At 38.6% G+C, this 17,092-nt stretch overlaps 1 protein-coding gene across 1 annotated transcript in view; it reads left to right on the top strand.

Annotated features, from left to right (window-relative positions):
* The window catches only part of MAP7 (microtubule-associated protein 7), a 117,928-nt gene that overhangs the window by 63,220 nt on the left and 37,616 nt on the right, over window positions 1-17,092 (top strand). Inside the window, 3 exon segments of the mRNA XM_009319140.1 lie at window positions 3,520-3,597; window positions 15,919-16,082; window positions 16,941-17,052. Coding sequence (XP_009317415.1) covers window positions 3,520-3,597; window positions 15,919-16,082; window positions 16,941-17,052 — 354 coding nt within the window.

The following is a 17,092-nucleotide window of genomic DNA, read 5'->3' as shown; positions in this document are numbered from 1 at the left end:
TGAGGCGCTTAGGGACATGGTTTAGTAGGCATGGTGGTGTTGGGTTGACGGTTGGACTTGATGATCTTAGAGGTCTTTTCCAACCTTAATGATTCTATGAACTAGGGAGCAAAACCGACTGACATTTCAGTGCTGAATTTCTGCAAAATACTGTTCATGGCTTCTAAGCTCTTTTAAATGAACTAGTAAATTATTAAAAATAATTTTGAACCAATGGTAAGTGTTGCAAGCTTATGAAAAATAGTTTTTATATGTAGTTTAGAGGCTTTATTTCCAGCAATAGGTACAAAATTAATTTCCCCTTTATAGAACTGTGTCTTATTTAATCTCCAAACAGCCCTCTCAGGCATAGTATTAAGCATTTGTGTGTTATGTAAGTGTAGTGAAATAGGTTGCTGAGGGTGCGTTCACACACATTGCATCATAACCAGACTGCAACTTCTACAGCAGCATGTTGATCTTCCTGGAGTGTTCTCTGTAAGGCTTTGCATATGCCCAATTTTCAATTATTTCTGCAAGAATTGAGGAATTCTTGCAGGATTTGTTGCAAATGACATGTTTCCCATCTCCTTGTGCAGCAGCTTAAAGCTATTGCCTGATGACAAATATGAGCAAGAGAGTGTACGAAGTACCTTGTGTGTTTGTCCTGGTATTCCTACTGAATAAGAAGAAATGCCAGTCCCCCAGGTATTTGCCTGGCGGGTTGTTAATGAGCAGAGACATGAGAGAGAAAATGGGGAAGCAGGCCCAGTGAACTTTCTTGTTTTGCCACAATTTGAAGCTATTGAAGTTACATACTGTGGGTGTCAGCAGATCAGCTGGATTCAGAATGCAATTGTTGGAGGTTGGGCTTGTAGCCAAACTATGAAGGATCATTTTCAAGGCTTAGAAAAGACATTTTAATTAACAGTGTAAGATTTGCACCAGTAATGTATGCTCCAGCTTCTAGCAGAGCAAAGGCAATGCTGGTCTGCTACAAAAGTGTTATCCCCATCTTTGTGCCAATATTGATTTAATTCTTTGTTCTCCCAAATGTATGCAAAATAGCTTGTTACTGAAGACATACTTATGCTCTGCATAGCCAGCAACTTAATGTGAATTCTTTAGGATTGTTCTAACATCCTGGGGTGTTGGGAGAGGGGCTGTGTGTGTGTGTGAACACTATCAGGTGTGTGATAAAGAAAAAAATAATTGGAAATCTTCAAAAAGAATGGCAGAGGGGAGCTTTAAAAATTTATTTTATTCCTTCCATTGCTTATAATTAGGAATTCTTAAGGGAGACCTTTTCAGTTTGCCTGTCCATGTAACCCTCCTGCCTCTTTGAAGAATTGCTGCTTCTCCCCGATAGGGAAATCTCTCCTCTCAAGAAAGGAAAAAAACCTGGAAGGAGAATAGTACATTCTGAAAGCAGCAAGATTTTGTTATTCCCCAGTGTCTCATCATTCTCTGTCAACTCGATGTTACATTGACTTTGCTGACAGCCCTTGAAGGGAATCCTTTTTTTCCAGGGGAATTCATATTGGGTGTGCATTATTCCACCAGCACTAATTACTCATGCTACAGAAACTCATGTTTTGTGAATCTCATGTGCCAGCCACGAGAGAGAAGGAATATTATTACCCTTTTGACCTGTGTCTGCATGCTGAAGAGACTGCATGCGAGTCAGCACACTTCTTAACATCAGCCAGATGTTAATCTACACCATATATTGGATGAATCAATGGCATGGCTAGGCATAGTTTCATAAATGGCAGCACTGTATGTTGTTCAACCAACACTAAAAGTTTGATCTGTAACTGGATGATGGATTACCTTTGTCTTGTTCACTTGTTGCACCTTTCATTGGAGCTGTCATGTTTGGATGTTCTTCCTACCAACTATGCAATGGGTTTTCTCCTTGCAGCTCTTAGTTTGCATCATTATTAACGCCATTAATTCGGGCTGTAGTCTCTGACTGTTGTTGACATGATAGTTTTTTCACTGATTGAGGGTTCAGGAATAATTAAACTGAAGCTAGTCATCAGTGAACCCTTTCATCCAAGAAATCCTGTCATCCTGATGCAGAAACTTCTGTTAGAGTTCTGAAATGCGCATTACTGATTTTTTTTTCATCTAATTCAAATAACTATTCAAAATCTGTCTAGCACATCCTCACTTTAGGGATTTATTTTTGCATATATTTTTAGCCTCATTTTTATGACCCATTGTATTGTTTTTCCTAGTAGCTTTTTTCACAGGTATGCAATCTATACACAAATAGGCTGACTTTACATGTTTTTATAAATTGCTTACAAATTAGTATTTGCACTGAACAGTGAAAAGGATCCGTTGTCTTGTTTTTATGTGCACTTCCATTGTGACAGTATTCTAGGTAGTTCTTTATCTTAAAATACTTAAAAATTGAGTTCCCCTCAATACTAAAATAAATCAGACCATTTCTTTATACCCGGAAATCTGTTTCATTTTTCTGGGGGTTTTTTTTGTTTACTTGTGTTTTTATTCAAAGCAGACTTCTTCAGTGCTAGTGAAAAAGCATAACATGAACAGCTTTCCAGGTTTAACAGAACAGGCTAAGGATGAGTAGGAAATTAGTTTTGGCAGCATGCTGAGATGAATTGGTAACTTGGATTTTGTTCCCTTTTTGTCTGGAACAGCTCCACTGCTGAGGCTGGAAGTAGGATACTAGCTGTTTAGCATTTTGTTATTTTCCAGAGAACTCACTAAACAAGTGACTTTTTTCCAACCAAGCCTCAATTTTTATAGTCAAGCCTGGGCTCTGACACAGATTTTTCATATTAGTCTTATTGCTGTGACCCACGTGGCCAGTTGCAGATATTTTTAAAGAAATCGTGTAGCTAACTTTCAATCTACAAGGATAGCTGAGGAAACTACCGCCTTACTTTACTGGTATTATACCAGTCCATGCATGTGATGCACTGTCTTAATGTGTTTGCCAGAGCTTTTAACACATGTGCGCACAAACATCTGTGGAGATCAGTATCGTGCTATCTTCAGAAGCTCAACCAGAACTGCTACAGTGCTTTGATCCAACCTGTTTTGCTTGGGTACTGAGCTTCTTCAGCCTTGTGAAATAGGGCTCATTGGGATTTTTTTGAGGCAATACTGGTAGGAAGAGGGTGCTGCATTATAATAGAATTTCCTGTGGATGCATTTTGGAGAGAGGTTATGGAATAATAGACGTTATTTTGTCAGAATGCTCTCAAGTAATTGAGTTGTTGTAGGCTTGGAAACAAAACAAAACTTCTTCCTGGGTTTTCACAAGCAGAGTTACAACTTAGGCCATTGTTTGGGAGTGTTTTACGTCTTGATAATTAGAATACATTCGTATTTTTTTAACTTTTCCATCTTTTTTTCATAAGATGGATTTCTGGAAATGTGATCTATTTTGAAAGTAAAAGAACTAGAGTTGTTTAATGGTAATTTCCCTAAAAGCTTGTTTATGGTACTACTTGATTTTATGCTATACGCCTAATATTTTCCCCCTCCCTCCATTTACAGATCATCCAACAATACTGAAAGTTGATGATAGGCAACGGCTTGCTAGAGAACGGAGAGAAGAACGAGAAAAACAGCTAGGTAAGGCCTACTCTATATTGTTTTATTTATTGTCTGGGGGGTTTTACTGACTATCATCTGCATGCAGTGTTTTTGCTAGTTTGCTTTTAGGAGCATTCAGCAAAGTGATTGTGCTAGATATGCAATAATGCCATTCTAGATACACTACTACATCTTTAAAGTAGATCTTTTAATTCATGCACATCTTGGGATTCATCATTGCTATACCTGTTGCATACCTATTAACTTACCTTTGTGAATCTGAATGAAAAACGGGTTGATTTCTGAAATCATGCAAGGAAGCTTCACTGATGTAAATGGAATTTTCAAGTTTTAGAATTTTTTTACCAATTAAGATTAGACATCTTAGTATGTTGAATGCATCCTTTATTGCCTTAAAATAGAATTGCAGAATACATTGCCAATGTATGGTTTGAATTTTGCTATGTAAACTTGGATTTTTGTCAGGTGAAATCTTTAGTAGGTGTCAAATAGATGTGCTCAATATCTTATAAAATGTCACCTGTGGATGAGCATGCATAACACTATTCAAATGAACAAGGAAGATGAAGGTTCCTTAACAGGCAGCTAATGATGGGCGTATACCCAGTGTGGTGGTGGGAGAATTATAGAATTAGGTGAAGCCAAATTCATAGCTTTCTGAAAACTATTTATATGTTTGGCTACCACAACATTCTGTGGCAACTGGGAGGCTGGGGAGCACAAGTATTTCCTCTTATTTTTCACATGTTCATCCTGATTTCTTTGGATGCTGTATTGTTCTTATGGCTTGAGAAACAGGAGTTCTTTATTTCCATTTTCTAGCTTCTGTAAGTTTGTAGAACTATATCATAATTCCAGCCAGAGTTATGCTGCTTTTTCTAACCTGGAGAGCCATGATTTATTGCCATCTCGGTCTTAATAGCATTAATAACCTTCCTTCTTTACAGCACCTTGTAACATTGTACTAGCCATGCATTAATCACTAGGATTGTTTTGGAGGAGAAAAAGAAAGATTTGTTTTTGGCTTGCTCAATGGGATAATATGTCAGGACATTTGCTAATCCCTAAAAAGCTGCTCCTGGAGTTGAGGCTGATGATATGCATAGGCTTAGTTTCTTCAGACTCCAGAGCAAATGGAGGTTACTGGCCCATTTTAATTAATTTGTCTTAGATGACACTTCCATATCTTGAATTTATTCTTTTTTCAGGTTCGATCCTTGTGTAGTAACAATGCTTTATTCAAGTGCAGAGGGAGATGCTTTCCTTAAGTTTTCCTGAACTCTGATTTTCCTAGCTATTGATAAATTAGTATCTGTTACTGGAAGAACATGACTTCCGTTGAGAAACATGTCCTTTTGTGTGACATATTCTTAAAAGCAACATAAAACTGTAGGGTGTTTTAAGTTGACGTGGAATCCTTCATTCCTAAATGGGAGAGTTCTGCATGTCCCCGTGATGTACAAGTGTATTGGGTGTTCTTGCATGAAGAATTATTTTAAACTAACAAAAAAATTGAAAGTCACGTTGTACTTTCATCTGCATATTTGTCTTCTAACATTATGATTGAGGAGCTGTCTCTTGAGATTTGTGTTCCAATACAGCAAAGCAATGATTTTTACAATGGCATGCAAGCTTCATTTTTTTTTTAGTGCAGAACCTAGATAATCAGTCACTCATGTCATGTGAACCATAGCAATGAAATGCCTAAGCTGTCTATCTTTTGAACATCAAGTTGTATAATTTTGTTACATAAATGTCTCACTGAAAATTAGAGTTGGATTTTGTTAATACTGGGATATCAGCCATGCGACAGTAAAGCAACTGAAGGAAGGAATTTTTTTTTAGAATTAAGTTGGATTTAAACTTAATTCCTCTCTTTTTGATTCAGGGGATCTGTCAAGTTTAGCAGAGGCTTCTTTTTAAGTGAAAGTTGAGAATTTCAGTCATACCTCAAGTGAAATTATTCTCTGCTGCCAAAAAAAAGACAGTGTTCAGTTCTGTAAGTGTAGAGCTGATACTAATCTGTAATAATTTCATTTTGTACTTTCAGCAACTTGAACTGCAGAAGGTAACATTATCTTTTCATGAAAATTAAGTTGTTAGACCCTTCTGAGATTATGTGGAGTACCAGTTTAATAACGATTGTTTGTTTATTGGGCAGTATTCTGATGCTACAGGAGGGTTGATTTGAGACCTCTTTTTTTTTTTTCCCCCCCCCACCTTTTGTTTACTCTCAAGCTTTAATTTTTTTCAAGTTCCGCTGTGCTCTGATAGATGTGGCTTTCACTACGATGTAGTGGGTCAGTATGTGCTCTGCACTCCTGAGGATTTGCTTGCACTTGGCAGTGGTATCTGGGCAGTCTTATTTAACTTACACTTGGGTGTCTACCTCTTCTCTTTTTAATGAGAGTTCAGGGAGTAGAATAGATGAGTGTTGTCATTTTTGTTGTCTGGATACATACAGCATATGTGTGGTGGGACTGTCGGTGGGTATGTGCTGTTTCTTAAGCATCATGTTATGCTACCTAATTGAAAAGAATAAAAAGGCTTCTACAAAAATGCCCCTTTCACCTTAGTATATTCATGTCTAATTTTGGAACTTTCTTTAAAAAAGTAGAAGGCACACAGGGACATGTATGCTATTTCAGCTAATCACTTCATCAAGAAGGAAGGATTTTTTTAGTTCCTTCACTGTAGGAAAGGTATTGCTTTTGAAATGCCATCCCAACACTTTTGAAAGATGAATTATTTGGCTTTTTTCTGTGCAACTCATGTTTTCCATGACTAAAGTTGTATCGATTTTTGGATTTTTTGCTTTATTGTCTTAAACTTGCCTTTTCACATGAGCAGAAATAAAGAAATTGCTTCGCAGCCGTGCTTCAAGTTTTTTATTCCCCTGACCATTTAGTAATGTGTGTATTGTTTGTTGATACGTGCATTCAGATCTTTAAAGGATTATTAGAGTAATCTTTACTTGAGTCTATAAATAATGCTTCCAATGTGTCACTTGCTCTTTAGTAATCATGTTTTCATTTTGTGCTGTTTCTGCTAGCACTTTTTACCACAGTGCCTGTGCATGAAGTTAACATCTGTCCTTTAAAATACGAACATCAGATCTGTCTGTGTGAAACCAACCCTCTTGAGTCTTGCAAGACAGGAAACCCTAGAGAGGCGGTGGTAGGTGAGGGTGATAGCTGTCAAATGGGGCTGTTCTTAGAGGACAAAGTGAAGGGAGCTGTCACACTTCTGGCTCCAGCTCGGCACTATGGTTCCTTCTTCGCATGCGCTAGGCTGACTGGCGGTGTTTGGCACTGGAGGCTGTGTGAGACACACAAGTCAGAACTGAGTTGTTTGTGAAGGCAAACATGGTAAATGGCCTGGTCAAACTGGAAAAGTTTAATAAAAGCTACTGCTTTTTCAGTAGGGGTGCTTCGCCCTTAACTCTGCTATATTGGTTATGTCTGTACTGGCAAATTAAACAGCGCTGAAGAGCATTCCCTGGTGCTGAAACTCAATTGTTCTTGCTATTAAACTGTTATGATGGATCCTGGCAGGGTTTTGGCTCCAGGCAACTAGCTGTCTCCTCACTGATTCCCAGTCAAGGTTTGGGAATTGGCAGGGGAGGCCCCTGGGCTTTTCCTCATGTGTTGATTGAGTACTGTTACCATTTTGGAGGGTAGAAGTTTAGTAGTACAGGTGAAAGTTGTTCCATGCCAGTTGGTCTCTGGGCACATTCCATTTATTAGCATAGACCTGGTTCTCCGTAACTGGAAAGAAAAATCAAAATGTGTTTTTCAACAGGGAAAGTTACTGGGATTTTAAAATGGGTTTCATTCTGATAGCCTTAGATAGTGGTCTAGCAAAGAAGAAGAGTTGGGGATTTCTTGTTTTTACTTGCAGTATCTCAGTCCCTGATTCTTGAGAAAACTATTTTAAGTCTTACATTTGTGCGTGTTTTATCTGCACCAATCCTGCTTGAAGACTGACTTTATCACAATTATGATCCTGACAAGGACACATGGCTCGTTTAGTTTCTGGCATCAGGAACAAAAGGCAGTAATCCTGCTGTCTGATTTAACTCTTCATTTGAGGAAAAGTGTTATTAATCTTAGTTTTTAGAATATGTCTGAATTTCAGGTTGGCTAAATCATTAAATTCTTAATACTTACAATGCATAAGCATTAAAATAATATTTTAAAGATCACATTATGATATTTATTCCTCTCCTGTCTGAAAGTGATCATTGACAAAACACCACATTAATTAAAAATTACAATTTTTTTCTGTCAGTGAATTCCTTCTGGCTTATTCTCTTCTCTGGCAGTTGGGGACAGAACTTTATCCAACATTTCCACAATCAGAAGCCCCACAGAAACTAGGAATCAGTGACACTAGCATATGAATCATTTTGGGATGTCCTCAGAGGACTTGAGTGTCAGAAGGGTTTATAAGACAAGAAAACAATTTTTAGGGAAGATTAGTTTAAAAAATTCTGTGCTGAATATCCCTCAGAGCATGGTTACTGGGAAAAGGTTGGCTTAGAGAATCTAACGTTAACTTCAGCTTTAATTACAGCTCTGAAGTTCACCTTTTAATTCATTCAGTCAGCCGTTTCTGTGCCTGATAGAACGTCCCCATTTTTAGGTACGGTTAGAGCATCACTGATCCATTTTTCTGCTAATGCAGCAAGGAGGCGATCACAGTCTCAGTGCAGAGCTGGCAGCGAGGAAAGGTGAAACAGCGGTCAGAGGAGAAAGCTATTGCTGAGGTCAGTGCTGTAAAGTCAGAAAAGATAAAGAATGGAAAGATTGACAAAGACTATAAGGTCTTTACTCAGGTAAGCTGTCCGTCCAAGGTGGATGCAAAAGGCAGACTGAGAAAGGGCGGTGCTACACTGATCTGCCTTTATATAGGCAGTAAACCAGAAGAAAAAGGACTGAAGTGAAGGGACAGCAAAAGAGGAGCTGGGGGGACCTCCTCTTGTTCACATGGATAAACAGAAAATAGAGGCTTTGACACTTAATGCATGCTCTCCCTTCCCTCACAGCCTAAAACCGCTGCAAAGAATGGCTCTCTGTCTGTGTGCATGATTGGAGAAAGAAACTACAAAGTGATTTCCACAAAAGAAACATGCATGGATTGCAGTTAACATCTCCCACATTAAATTAGTTAATTCTGGTGTAAAATTGATTGGTTTCAAGTCTTACGTGTCTCTTAATATTGGAGTGTGTGTTTCTTGATTGACCTTGTTTTCTTTTGCTCTGTTATTCACTTCAGAGGTGCCAGAAATATAGCCTTAATTATGTTGCTTTGTAATCTAATCCAGCATTGCCAGTTTGCAAACAAGCAGAAGGTATTAACAGCGTGTCCAGGGCTGAATTTCTAAATCTTGTTTTTATGCTCTAATTTTGTGTCCTTGTAGCACATGACTGTGTTCAAATTTATAGATTGTACAAGTAATGAGATAGAACAAGGATCAGGTTGTGACTTTTCTTTGTATATTCCAGATTTAATGTAAATGGTCCTATGCCATTTAAGCTTTCAGCAGACAGATACTATCTGAATGATGACCAAGCTTTCTTTGAATGATTCCTGCATGTTGTCAGACAGTGTATGTTATTACAAGGAAGAGAAGTATCACAAAGTTGTTAAAGCTTAGACCCAAGAACCTTTTCGTTGGACTGTACCAGTACTGGAGTCCAGCATTGGCTCAGCACTGGGCATAGCTCTTACGATGGCTCTTCCAGAAGCTATGCTAAAAATGGGTCTTTCCCCCTTCCACATCCTGCAAATTGGCTGCTCTTCCAAGCTGATCGGACCTTTTAGAGGTATCTTCCGTTTCCTGTAGGCTCATCTGCTGATCCCTTCTATCAGCAAGACTATTTGATGCATGTGTCTCTATGAAACATGGCTTGCTGTGCTTCTAGAAGCACACCTATGTATTCAGAATAGGGCTTGATATCCCTAATTTTTACCCTAGGCTAGGCTTTTTTAACCCTTGAGTAAACTTCAATTTTTACCCTAGGCTACAATTTGTTAATTTCTGTCTGGGAAAAAAGTTTCTACAAATTCACAAATAGGGATGTGAGAATGAAATAAAAAGATGTTATTTTAAACTTTTTATTTTTCCTGAAGGTATCATCATATATCCAAGGATGTTAACTTATGTCACTGTGTGTAACTACCTTGTAGATGGCAAAAACTGAGCCCTTAAGTTCATGCAAGAATGTAGGAAGCAGTGAAAACAAAGGAGATATTCTCCTTTCATTCTCTAATAAGAGAAAATATAGGCATTAATATTTAAAAAAAATTAAAATTTAAAAGCAGGAAAGATTATTTCTCTATCTGTGGAAAAAGTTAAATTCATGAAAACAGATATTACACTTTTTATCAGCAAATAGAGGTATCATAAATCATGCTTTTATGTCCTAGTTAAAATACTTGGTCCAAGCATAAAATTAGTAGCTTCTTCATGTTAACAGATGGGTGTATATTTTCTGCTACCTTTTGCCTGTAACTTAAAGGTGATGGAAAGACACAGCTTTTATATTTGTTTGAAATCAGATCTATTTCTTTTGTTACAATTTATTCCAGCCTAACACTTCCATTTGCCTTGGCAATCCATCACTGATGTGTGTTTCTGTTATTAAGCTGTCTTTCCTTATCAAAAAGTATGATTTTATCATCCCTTCTCCGAGGAGTAGAAAGTTGAAGATTAGTGTTCTATCCAGAGGTTTAGCATTCTGATTGTCTTCCCAGCAGTGAGAGTGTATGTGAAAGTTAACTCTTTTACATACCAAAACATAAAAATGTTTTCAGCCTTTTTCTTCCTGAATTTAGTCTTTAAAGTTCAAATGTACTGTTTTCATTACTTTTTCTAAACAGTATGGCAGGCTGTGAAGCCTATGGAAATCAGCACAAATAATGCCCCAAGAAGGTCTCACCATTTACATTAATGACAGAAAGAACAAACAGTCTCCATGTCTTTTACAGGCAAATTAATATTCCAGTGACATCAGTTAAGAAAGTTTTTGTTTTTTTTTTATTCTTTGTTTTTCTTAATTTCTCATATCTTTCAGAAAGTGCTTTATTTTCAGTAGAAAACCAAAGAGCTTTCTCATGCTGGGTTGCTATTGCAAGCAGATTCCAGGCACAAAAGAGCCCAGCTCTCAGGATCTCTGGAAGTCTTTTTGGCTCACAGCAGTGGCTTGTCCTGATATGATCATTAGGGTATGTACGTAAGTGATGATTGAGTAAAAACCAACATGTTGCAGCTGGATGGACTTTCATGACACATGTGCTACTAAGCTCCTTAGGTGCTCTTAGCTTTTTCAAAGAGGATGGATGTTTCAAAACTTCTGCAAAATTATTTGATTGAATTCCAGTTTTGAACAACTACATTGTTTGGGTTACTTAGTGTGTTCAGGGTCTGTGTAACAGGGTGTGTGCACTCTTTTTTTTTTTTTTTTAATTCATTTGTATAGCACCGTGGTGACAGGATGCTGTAAGAGTCTAACTAGAGCATTTGCTATGTGAAGATGCGTCTAACTTAGATTGCAAACATATGATGTTGCATAAGGGAATAATCTAGTTCCACTCTTGAATGGATAGCTAGGGAAGCTAAAGCTTATAACAAAGATCAAATTATGCAAATTTTGCATGCAGTAAATGAAATAGACTCCATATTTCCTTTTAAGAAGAGGATAGGGAATGATTCTCTTTTTTTTTTTTTCCTCTCCTTCCCCAAGATCCATTGCTGTGACATTTATAGATAGGCAAATTTGTGCGTGTTAGAATAAAATAAGTCCATAAAACAATATACCTTTTTAAAGTGTTACAAGCTCTGCGTCTATATGTATCTGTGCAATGCTGTCTTCAGAACTGAAACAAACCCTCTAAACATTTCTGTATCAGAAATGAAACATAACAGTAGACTCAAATAAGAAACAATTCTGAGGATGAAAACTAGTCGGAGAAGCCTCACAGGAAGTAATTATACAGAAAGAACAGAAGGAGAGAGTAATGCCATATCCTGCAAGAATGCATTTAAGTTATTTAACATTACTGCGGTCTAGCACTAATGAACAATTATTTGAGGAAAAAGACGACAAAAATCTAGTATTGAAGTGGGAAAAATGATTAAAAGTATTGTGTTCTTCACAGTGTATTATTAGTTAAGTTCTGTTAAAATTTGGTTTTGTGAAGTAAAATCTTTTACCTGTTCAGGCCCATAAACTCAAGCTCTGAGTGTCTCTTTCCTTCCTTTTGTGTCCTCGTGAGTAATAGGCTTTTCCCAGCCTCACTGTGCCTTTTGTGAAACTTCTGTCCTCACACAGTTGTCCAGTATATAGTAATTGGTTCTGTTGATGGAGGAGAAAGGATATGTTTTCCCCCAAAATTAATTCAAAGCTAGGAGTATGACTTGTCAGAGAAACAGGAGTGTGATATTGCTCAGAACAGAATGGCAGAGGTCTTTGAAGATGAGACAAAGACTTTTGAATTTAATGTGTGGAATTAGGCAACAACTGAGAGCTTGGGGCAGAGGCTTTCATAAATCTGTGTAATAGAAGCATATTCTGTAATCTTCCAGAAGATTACAGGTGTAGATTGCATCTGAATTAGTCTGGTGTCAACAAGGTAAAATCAGCTTCTCTGCATGTATTGCATTGACCTGCTGTCAAATTCAGCAAACTGTTGAGCCCTGTCTCACTTCGGGAGAGCTCGGGCAGGCTGTGCTGCGCTGCCCAGCAGTCCCATTTCTGCCCCGAGGCTTCCTCTGGTTTCAGAACCCCCTAAACCCACTCAGCAGCATGTCTGTTTACCCATCTGCCCAGACTGACCAATCTCCGCCAGGACCAGCTGCAGCTAAGAGTGTTGGATGAAAAAAAGCATGGAAGCAACCTGATTTTAACCAGATTGTTTCCTTGATCCATCTGATCTCAGTCCTGTGAGCAACATTGTCAGCATGGGGAGGAGGAGTACAAACTCAGGGCCTAGAGGAGGGCAAATGCTGCTCCTCTTGGTGTCAGCCAGCACTTTGGTTAAAATGGTTATGAAACCTCACCAAAACGGGTAAAAGTTAATACAGTTTTAAAATGTGTGTGTCTTGAATAGGGATATCTGAAGCAGTCCTATCCTGTAATAATGCGTTAACTTTCTCTGAAATTTTCATCGAAGATTCAGGAGAAAGGAGTTAACATGAAATGTTTGCAGTGCAGAATTCAAAGATTAATGATACTATTTATTCTTTTTTCCCTTTAAGTGTAAGCACTTTAGAAATGTCTTTTGCCAGTTTTTAGATGGTATTAAAGATAGTATTTTTTTTCTTTTCTCTTGAAAAAGCAGCTGGTTGAAATTAACTGGGTTGCTGCTTTTAGAGAATATTATCCTCATTTGCTGAAGAAAACAAGATAAATGCACGTGGAGTAAGAGGAAAGAACAGTACAGTTCACTGGTGTGGCTGCCTATTCTTGGGCTGACCCTATTCTGCAATCCAAGTGTGCAGAAGCTAATAGGAAGAGCAAGCTTTTGCAAAAATCAGTACCTTTCTGGTGACAGGCTGACAGTGGTTCTGCCCAAGGCATTGATTAGCGAAGTTGGAGTGTTAAGCAGAAGGCAAAGACAAAAAGAGGGGATGGTACATCAGAGGTGACATGTCTTACACTTCAGTTGTTCAGGATGTAACCCAGACTGTTGGAAAAGGTGGGCGTAGTCTGAGCCCTTTGCTCAGTCTTCTCCGGACCTGGGCAGTAGAAAGACAGCATCGTGAGGGGTCATGTGGAGTACTGCATCCAGCTCTGGAGCCCTCAGCATAAGAAAGACACGAACCTGTTGGAGCGGGTCCAGAGGAGGGCCACGAAAATGATCAGAGGGATGGAACACCTCTCCTATGAGGAAAGGCTGAGAGGGTTGGGGTTGTTCAGCCTGGAGAAGAGAAGGCTCCGGGGAGACCTTATTGCAGCCTCTCAGTACTTAAAGGGGGCTTATAAAAAAGATGGGGACAGACTTTTTAGCAGGGCCTCTTGCGACAGGACAAGGGGGAATGGCTTTAAACTAAAGGGGGGCAGATTTAGACTAGGTATAAGGAAGAAATTTTTTACTCTGAGGGTGGTGAAGCACTGGCACAGGTTGCCCACCAGAGAGGTGGTGGATGCCCCATCCCTGGAACCATTCAAGGTCAGGTTGGCCGGGGCTCTGAGCAACCTGATCTAGTTGAAGATGTCCCGGCCCACGGCAGGGGGGTTGGACTAGATGACCTTTAGAGGTCCCTTCCAACCCAAACTATGCTATTCTATGTAGTCCCAGGAGAAGGGTAGACCAGAGTGAGAGCCATCTCTCTGTCCATCCATTCTCTTGGTGAGCTATTGGCTCCCAAGAAGAGGCAGCAGATGCATGTTTCTGGCTTACAAATTAGTCTTGCATTTAGAACACTAATTTTGGCTCTGTTTTGTTATCTTGTAAGGCTTTAATATAGATGAAGGAGCCTTTGCAGATTTCGGTTGGCGTGGAAGCTGCTTTTTCTGTCTTATTCTGCTATTTTCTGCCTTAGTTTGCAGTTCACGTTTCTCCTTCAAGTCACTTAACTAAATTAGCATAGAAAAGTATTTCTGTAAATCTTCTGGTGGCTCTTGCATTAGTATTTCACATTCATAAATGTCACTTTTCACATCTATTGTTAGTAATTATCTAAGCAACTGTACTATTCCTTGTTGTTGGAATTATTCTAGCTATGATTGTTAAATTTCCTGCAAACACCTTGCTGAACTTTCACCCATCTTGCCAAGAGGGTGTCTTATGGTTGCTTGCAGCTGCTGAACAAACACCTTTCTGCTAGTTTGTATTCCACAGCAAAGCTAAACATGCTGTCTGCTTTTCTCAGCAAAGTATTCAACATCTGAAATGGTAGAGAGCTGTTTTCTTAAGGGAGATACTCTACCCATGAACTGGTCTACTCAGGGTAGAGATTTTTCGTGAGACTGTGTATGCAAGTATGTAAGGTTTACAGTGCAATCTAAGTTCTTTGTTAGGTGAGGTGGGATTTGTTTGAGTAGGCAGGAAAGTGCAGAAGAGCAGTTTGGTGAAGATGAATCCTAGTGTTTATAAGAAGTGATTGCAATGTCTGCTCTGAACACCTAGAAGCATTTGGGTTTTTTGGTTTTGGTATGTAGTTGTGTCAATACAAATATCTCTGCTAATTGAAGGCTGGAGCTGCTGTTCTAGAGTATGTGATTGTAACGATGAGCTCTTTTTTTTTTTTTCCCCCTCTTTTTTTTTTTCCCCAGATTGAATTTAAAAAAATACTGTCTCAGACTTAGGTAGAGAACTTCCTTACATTGCTGGCCTTGGAAATTGAAAGCATTTTTGACACTTTGCTGTCCTGGTTCCCTGTTGCTGCTGTGTTACTAATGAGCTCCTTCTGTGTATGGTTTTCTAATGAGGTTCTCGGAGATGTTTGTGTTGTTACTTTCATGTGCATCTCTTCCTGCACTCTCATCTGTCAGTTCATGAAGATCCAGAGGTATCAAATGTCCAGGATTTTTAAAAAATAAGTAACAGGTTTTTTTAGAACGCGAAATTTTCTGGAACCTGTAGCTTTCAAGACAGAATGGGGAGAGGTCCAGAGTATTATATGTAAATGGCTTCATGTGGACTACAGTTTGAGTCCGTGTTCCAGGTAGTACATTCATGAAAATTCAGACCCTGATGGAGAGCAAAATTTGTTTCGTGTAGTGCTTCTTGATTTGTCTTGATTAGCACTCCTGAAACATGTTGTTCAGAGCTCTGCAGCAGTGGAGTTATATATGACAGATTAAAGTTCACCTTTAGACTGACTTCTTTGGTGGGTAACTTGTTTCCTTCTGGTCAGCTGTTGGTACAGCTAACAGTCCAGGTGCTAGAATTGTCAACCCAGCCAATTCTATTGTAAGAGATCTGTAGTGATCAGTAAAGGTATACAGTGGTGATAGTTTTATCATTTGACGGTAAAAGATTACAGAGAATTACCATGGTTTGTACAACAGAAGTGTGTTCACTTATATCTGACTTAAGTATTTAGGTATTTTAAACTAAGAAAAAATCTTTTCTTCCACACAGTTAAATTATTTGAGCATATAGTTTCTATTTCTGGTGGTAATTCATAGTAAGTAAATTGAGATTAAATGAAATGAATGTGTGACCAGGGTACATGATGTTTTAATACATGAGGAGAGATTAGGATATTATGTATGTCTTAAGAAAATGAATTCAAAAGTTTTTCCATTTAGCTTGGTTATTCAAATTGTATTCAAGACTTCATCACATATAGCATGTTAATACTTTTATTTCTGATTTTTCTCACAGCTGCAAGAGAATCCATCTGGTTAGAAAGAGAAGAGAGAGCCCGGCAACATTATGAAAAACACCTAGAGGAACGCAGAAAGAAGCTAGAAGAGCAGAGATTAAAGGAAGAGAGAAGGCGAGCTGCTGTAGAGGAAAAGCGAAGGCAGAGAATAGAAGAAGATAAGGTAAGAATAAATGTCATGAAAACACTTTCTTCAGCTTGCTTTTACCATAAGATACAGTACTATCAAACTCCTTTAAGAGCTGATGGAAAGAATGCAACAGAAGCCATGGTCAGTATGAGAGAACATGCGAAAGAGGATTTTTAAGCCTTACTTGCACAGGTACTGTTTTTTAAAGTGCCCTTTATAAATCAAACACAGCTAAGTTGAGCATGTCTGGGTTGCAGTGTATGGCCCTATGCACTCATGCAGAAAAATAAAAATTGGGTCGATTTTCTATGATTATCTGTTAATTCTTAGCCATTCAGTATAAGGGTAGCTAAATATTTGTTGCCCTAACAAAACCTTTAATAAAGTAACTGTGTAATGAAATATGCTCTTGACTGATTTGTCTCAGTTAAGCTGGGAACTACGTGCAGTGTGATCCTACGTAAGTCAGCTCATCCTCGCGTGTGTTTTTGTTTCCTCTCTCTCCCGCTGTTCTAGTATTTAGTAGGTGGGAGATACAAGGTGGGAAGTAGCCCTTGGGTGTGTTTGTGTAGTGGCTGCTGAAGTAGGGCCACTGTTTTTTCTCTGCAGTTCTGCAGGTCTCAAACAGATCTTAGCTCTTCAAAATTACAGTTAATATTTTAACTTATATATGGCTTAATTACTGCTTAATCCTGTTCTAGAGTTAGGATGGTTCATCTGAGTATGTGTCTTACTAGGCAGCATGAACTAGCTTGAGCGGCAAGCTTACTAGCTTGAACGCAACTCCTAGATGCCTGCTAGGTTTGTCCATGTGGAGGGTAGCAGGGTTTGATGAGAAGGTTGAGTTAAAAACCCAATAGTATCCAAATGTATTATCCTGTTGTACTTAAGGAACGACATGAAGCTGTTGTACGTCGCACAATTGAAAGAAGCCAGAAGCCAAAACAAAAGCAAAACAGGTGGTCCTGGGGAGGAGCACTACATAACCGCATTAATAACACAGGTAAAAGAGGGAGGCTTGGTTTGCTAGCCAGTTTCCCTGC

This window comes from Pygoscelis adeliae, unplaced genomic scaffold (assembly GCF_000699105.1).
Source record: "Pygoscelis adeliae isolate BGI_AS28 unplaced genomic scaffold, ASM69910v1 Scaffold172, whole genome shotgun sequence".
Taxonomy (NCBI): Eukaryota; Metazoa; Chordata; class Aves; order Sphenisciformes; family Spheniscidae; genus Pygoscelis; species Pygoscelis adeliae.
This window is presented reverse-complemented; position numbering and strand designations above follow the sequence as displayed.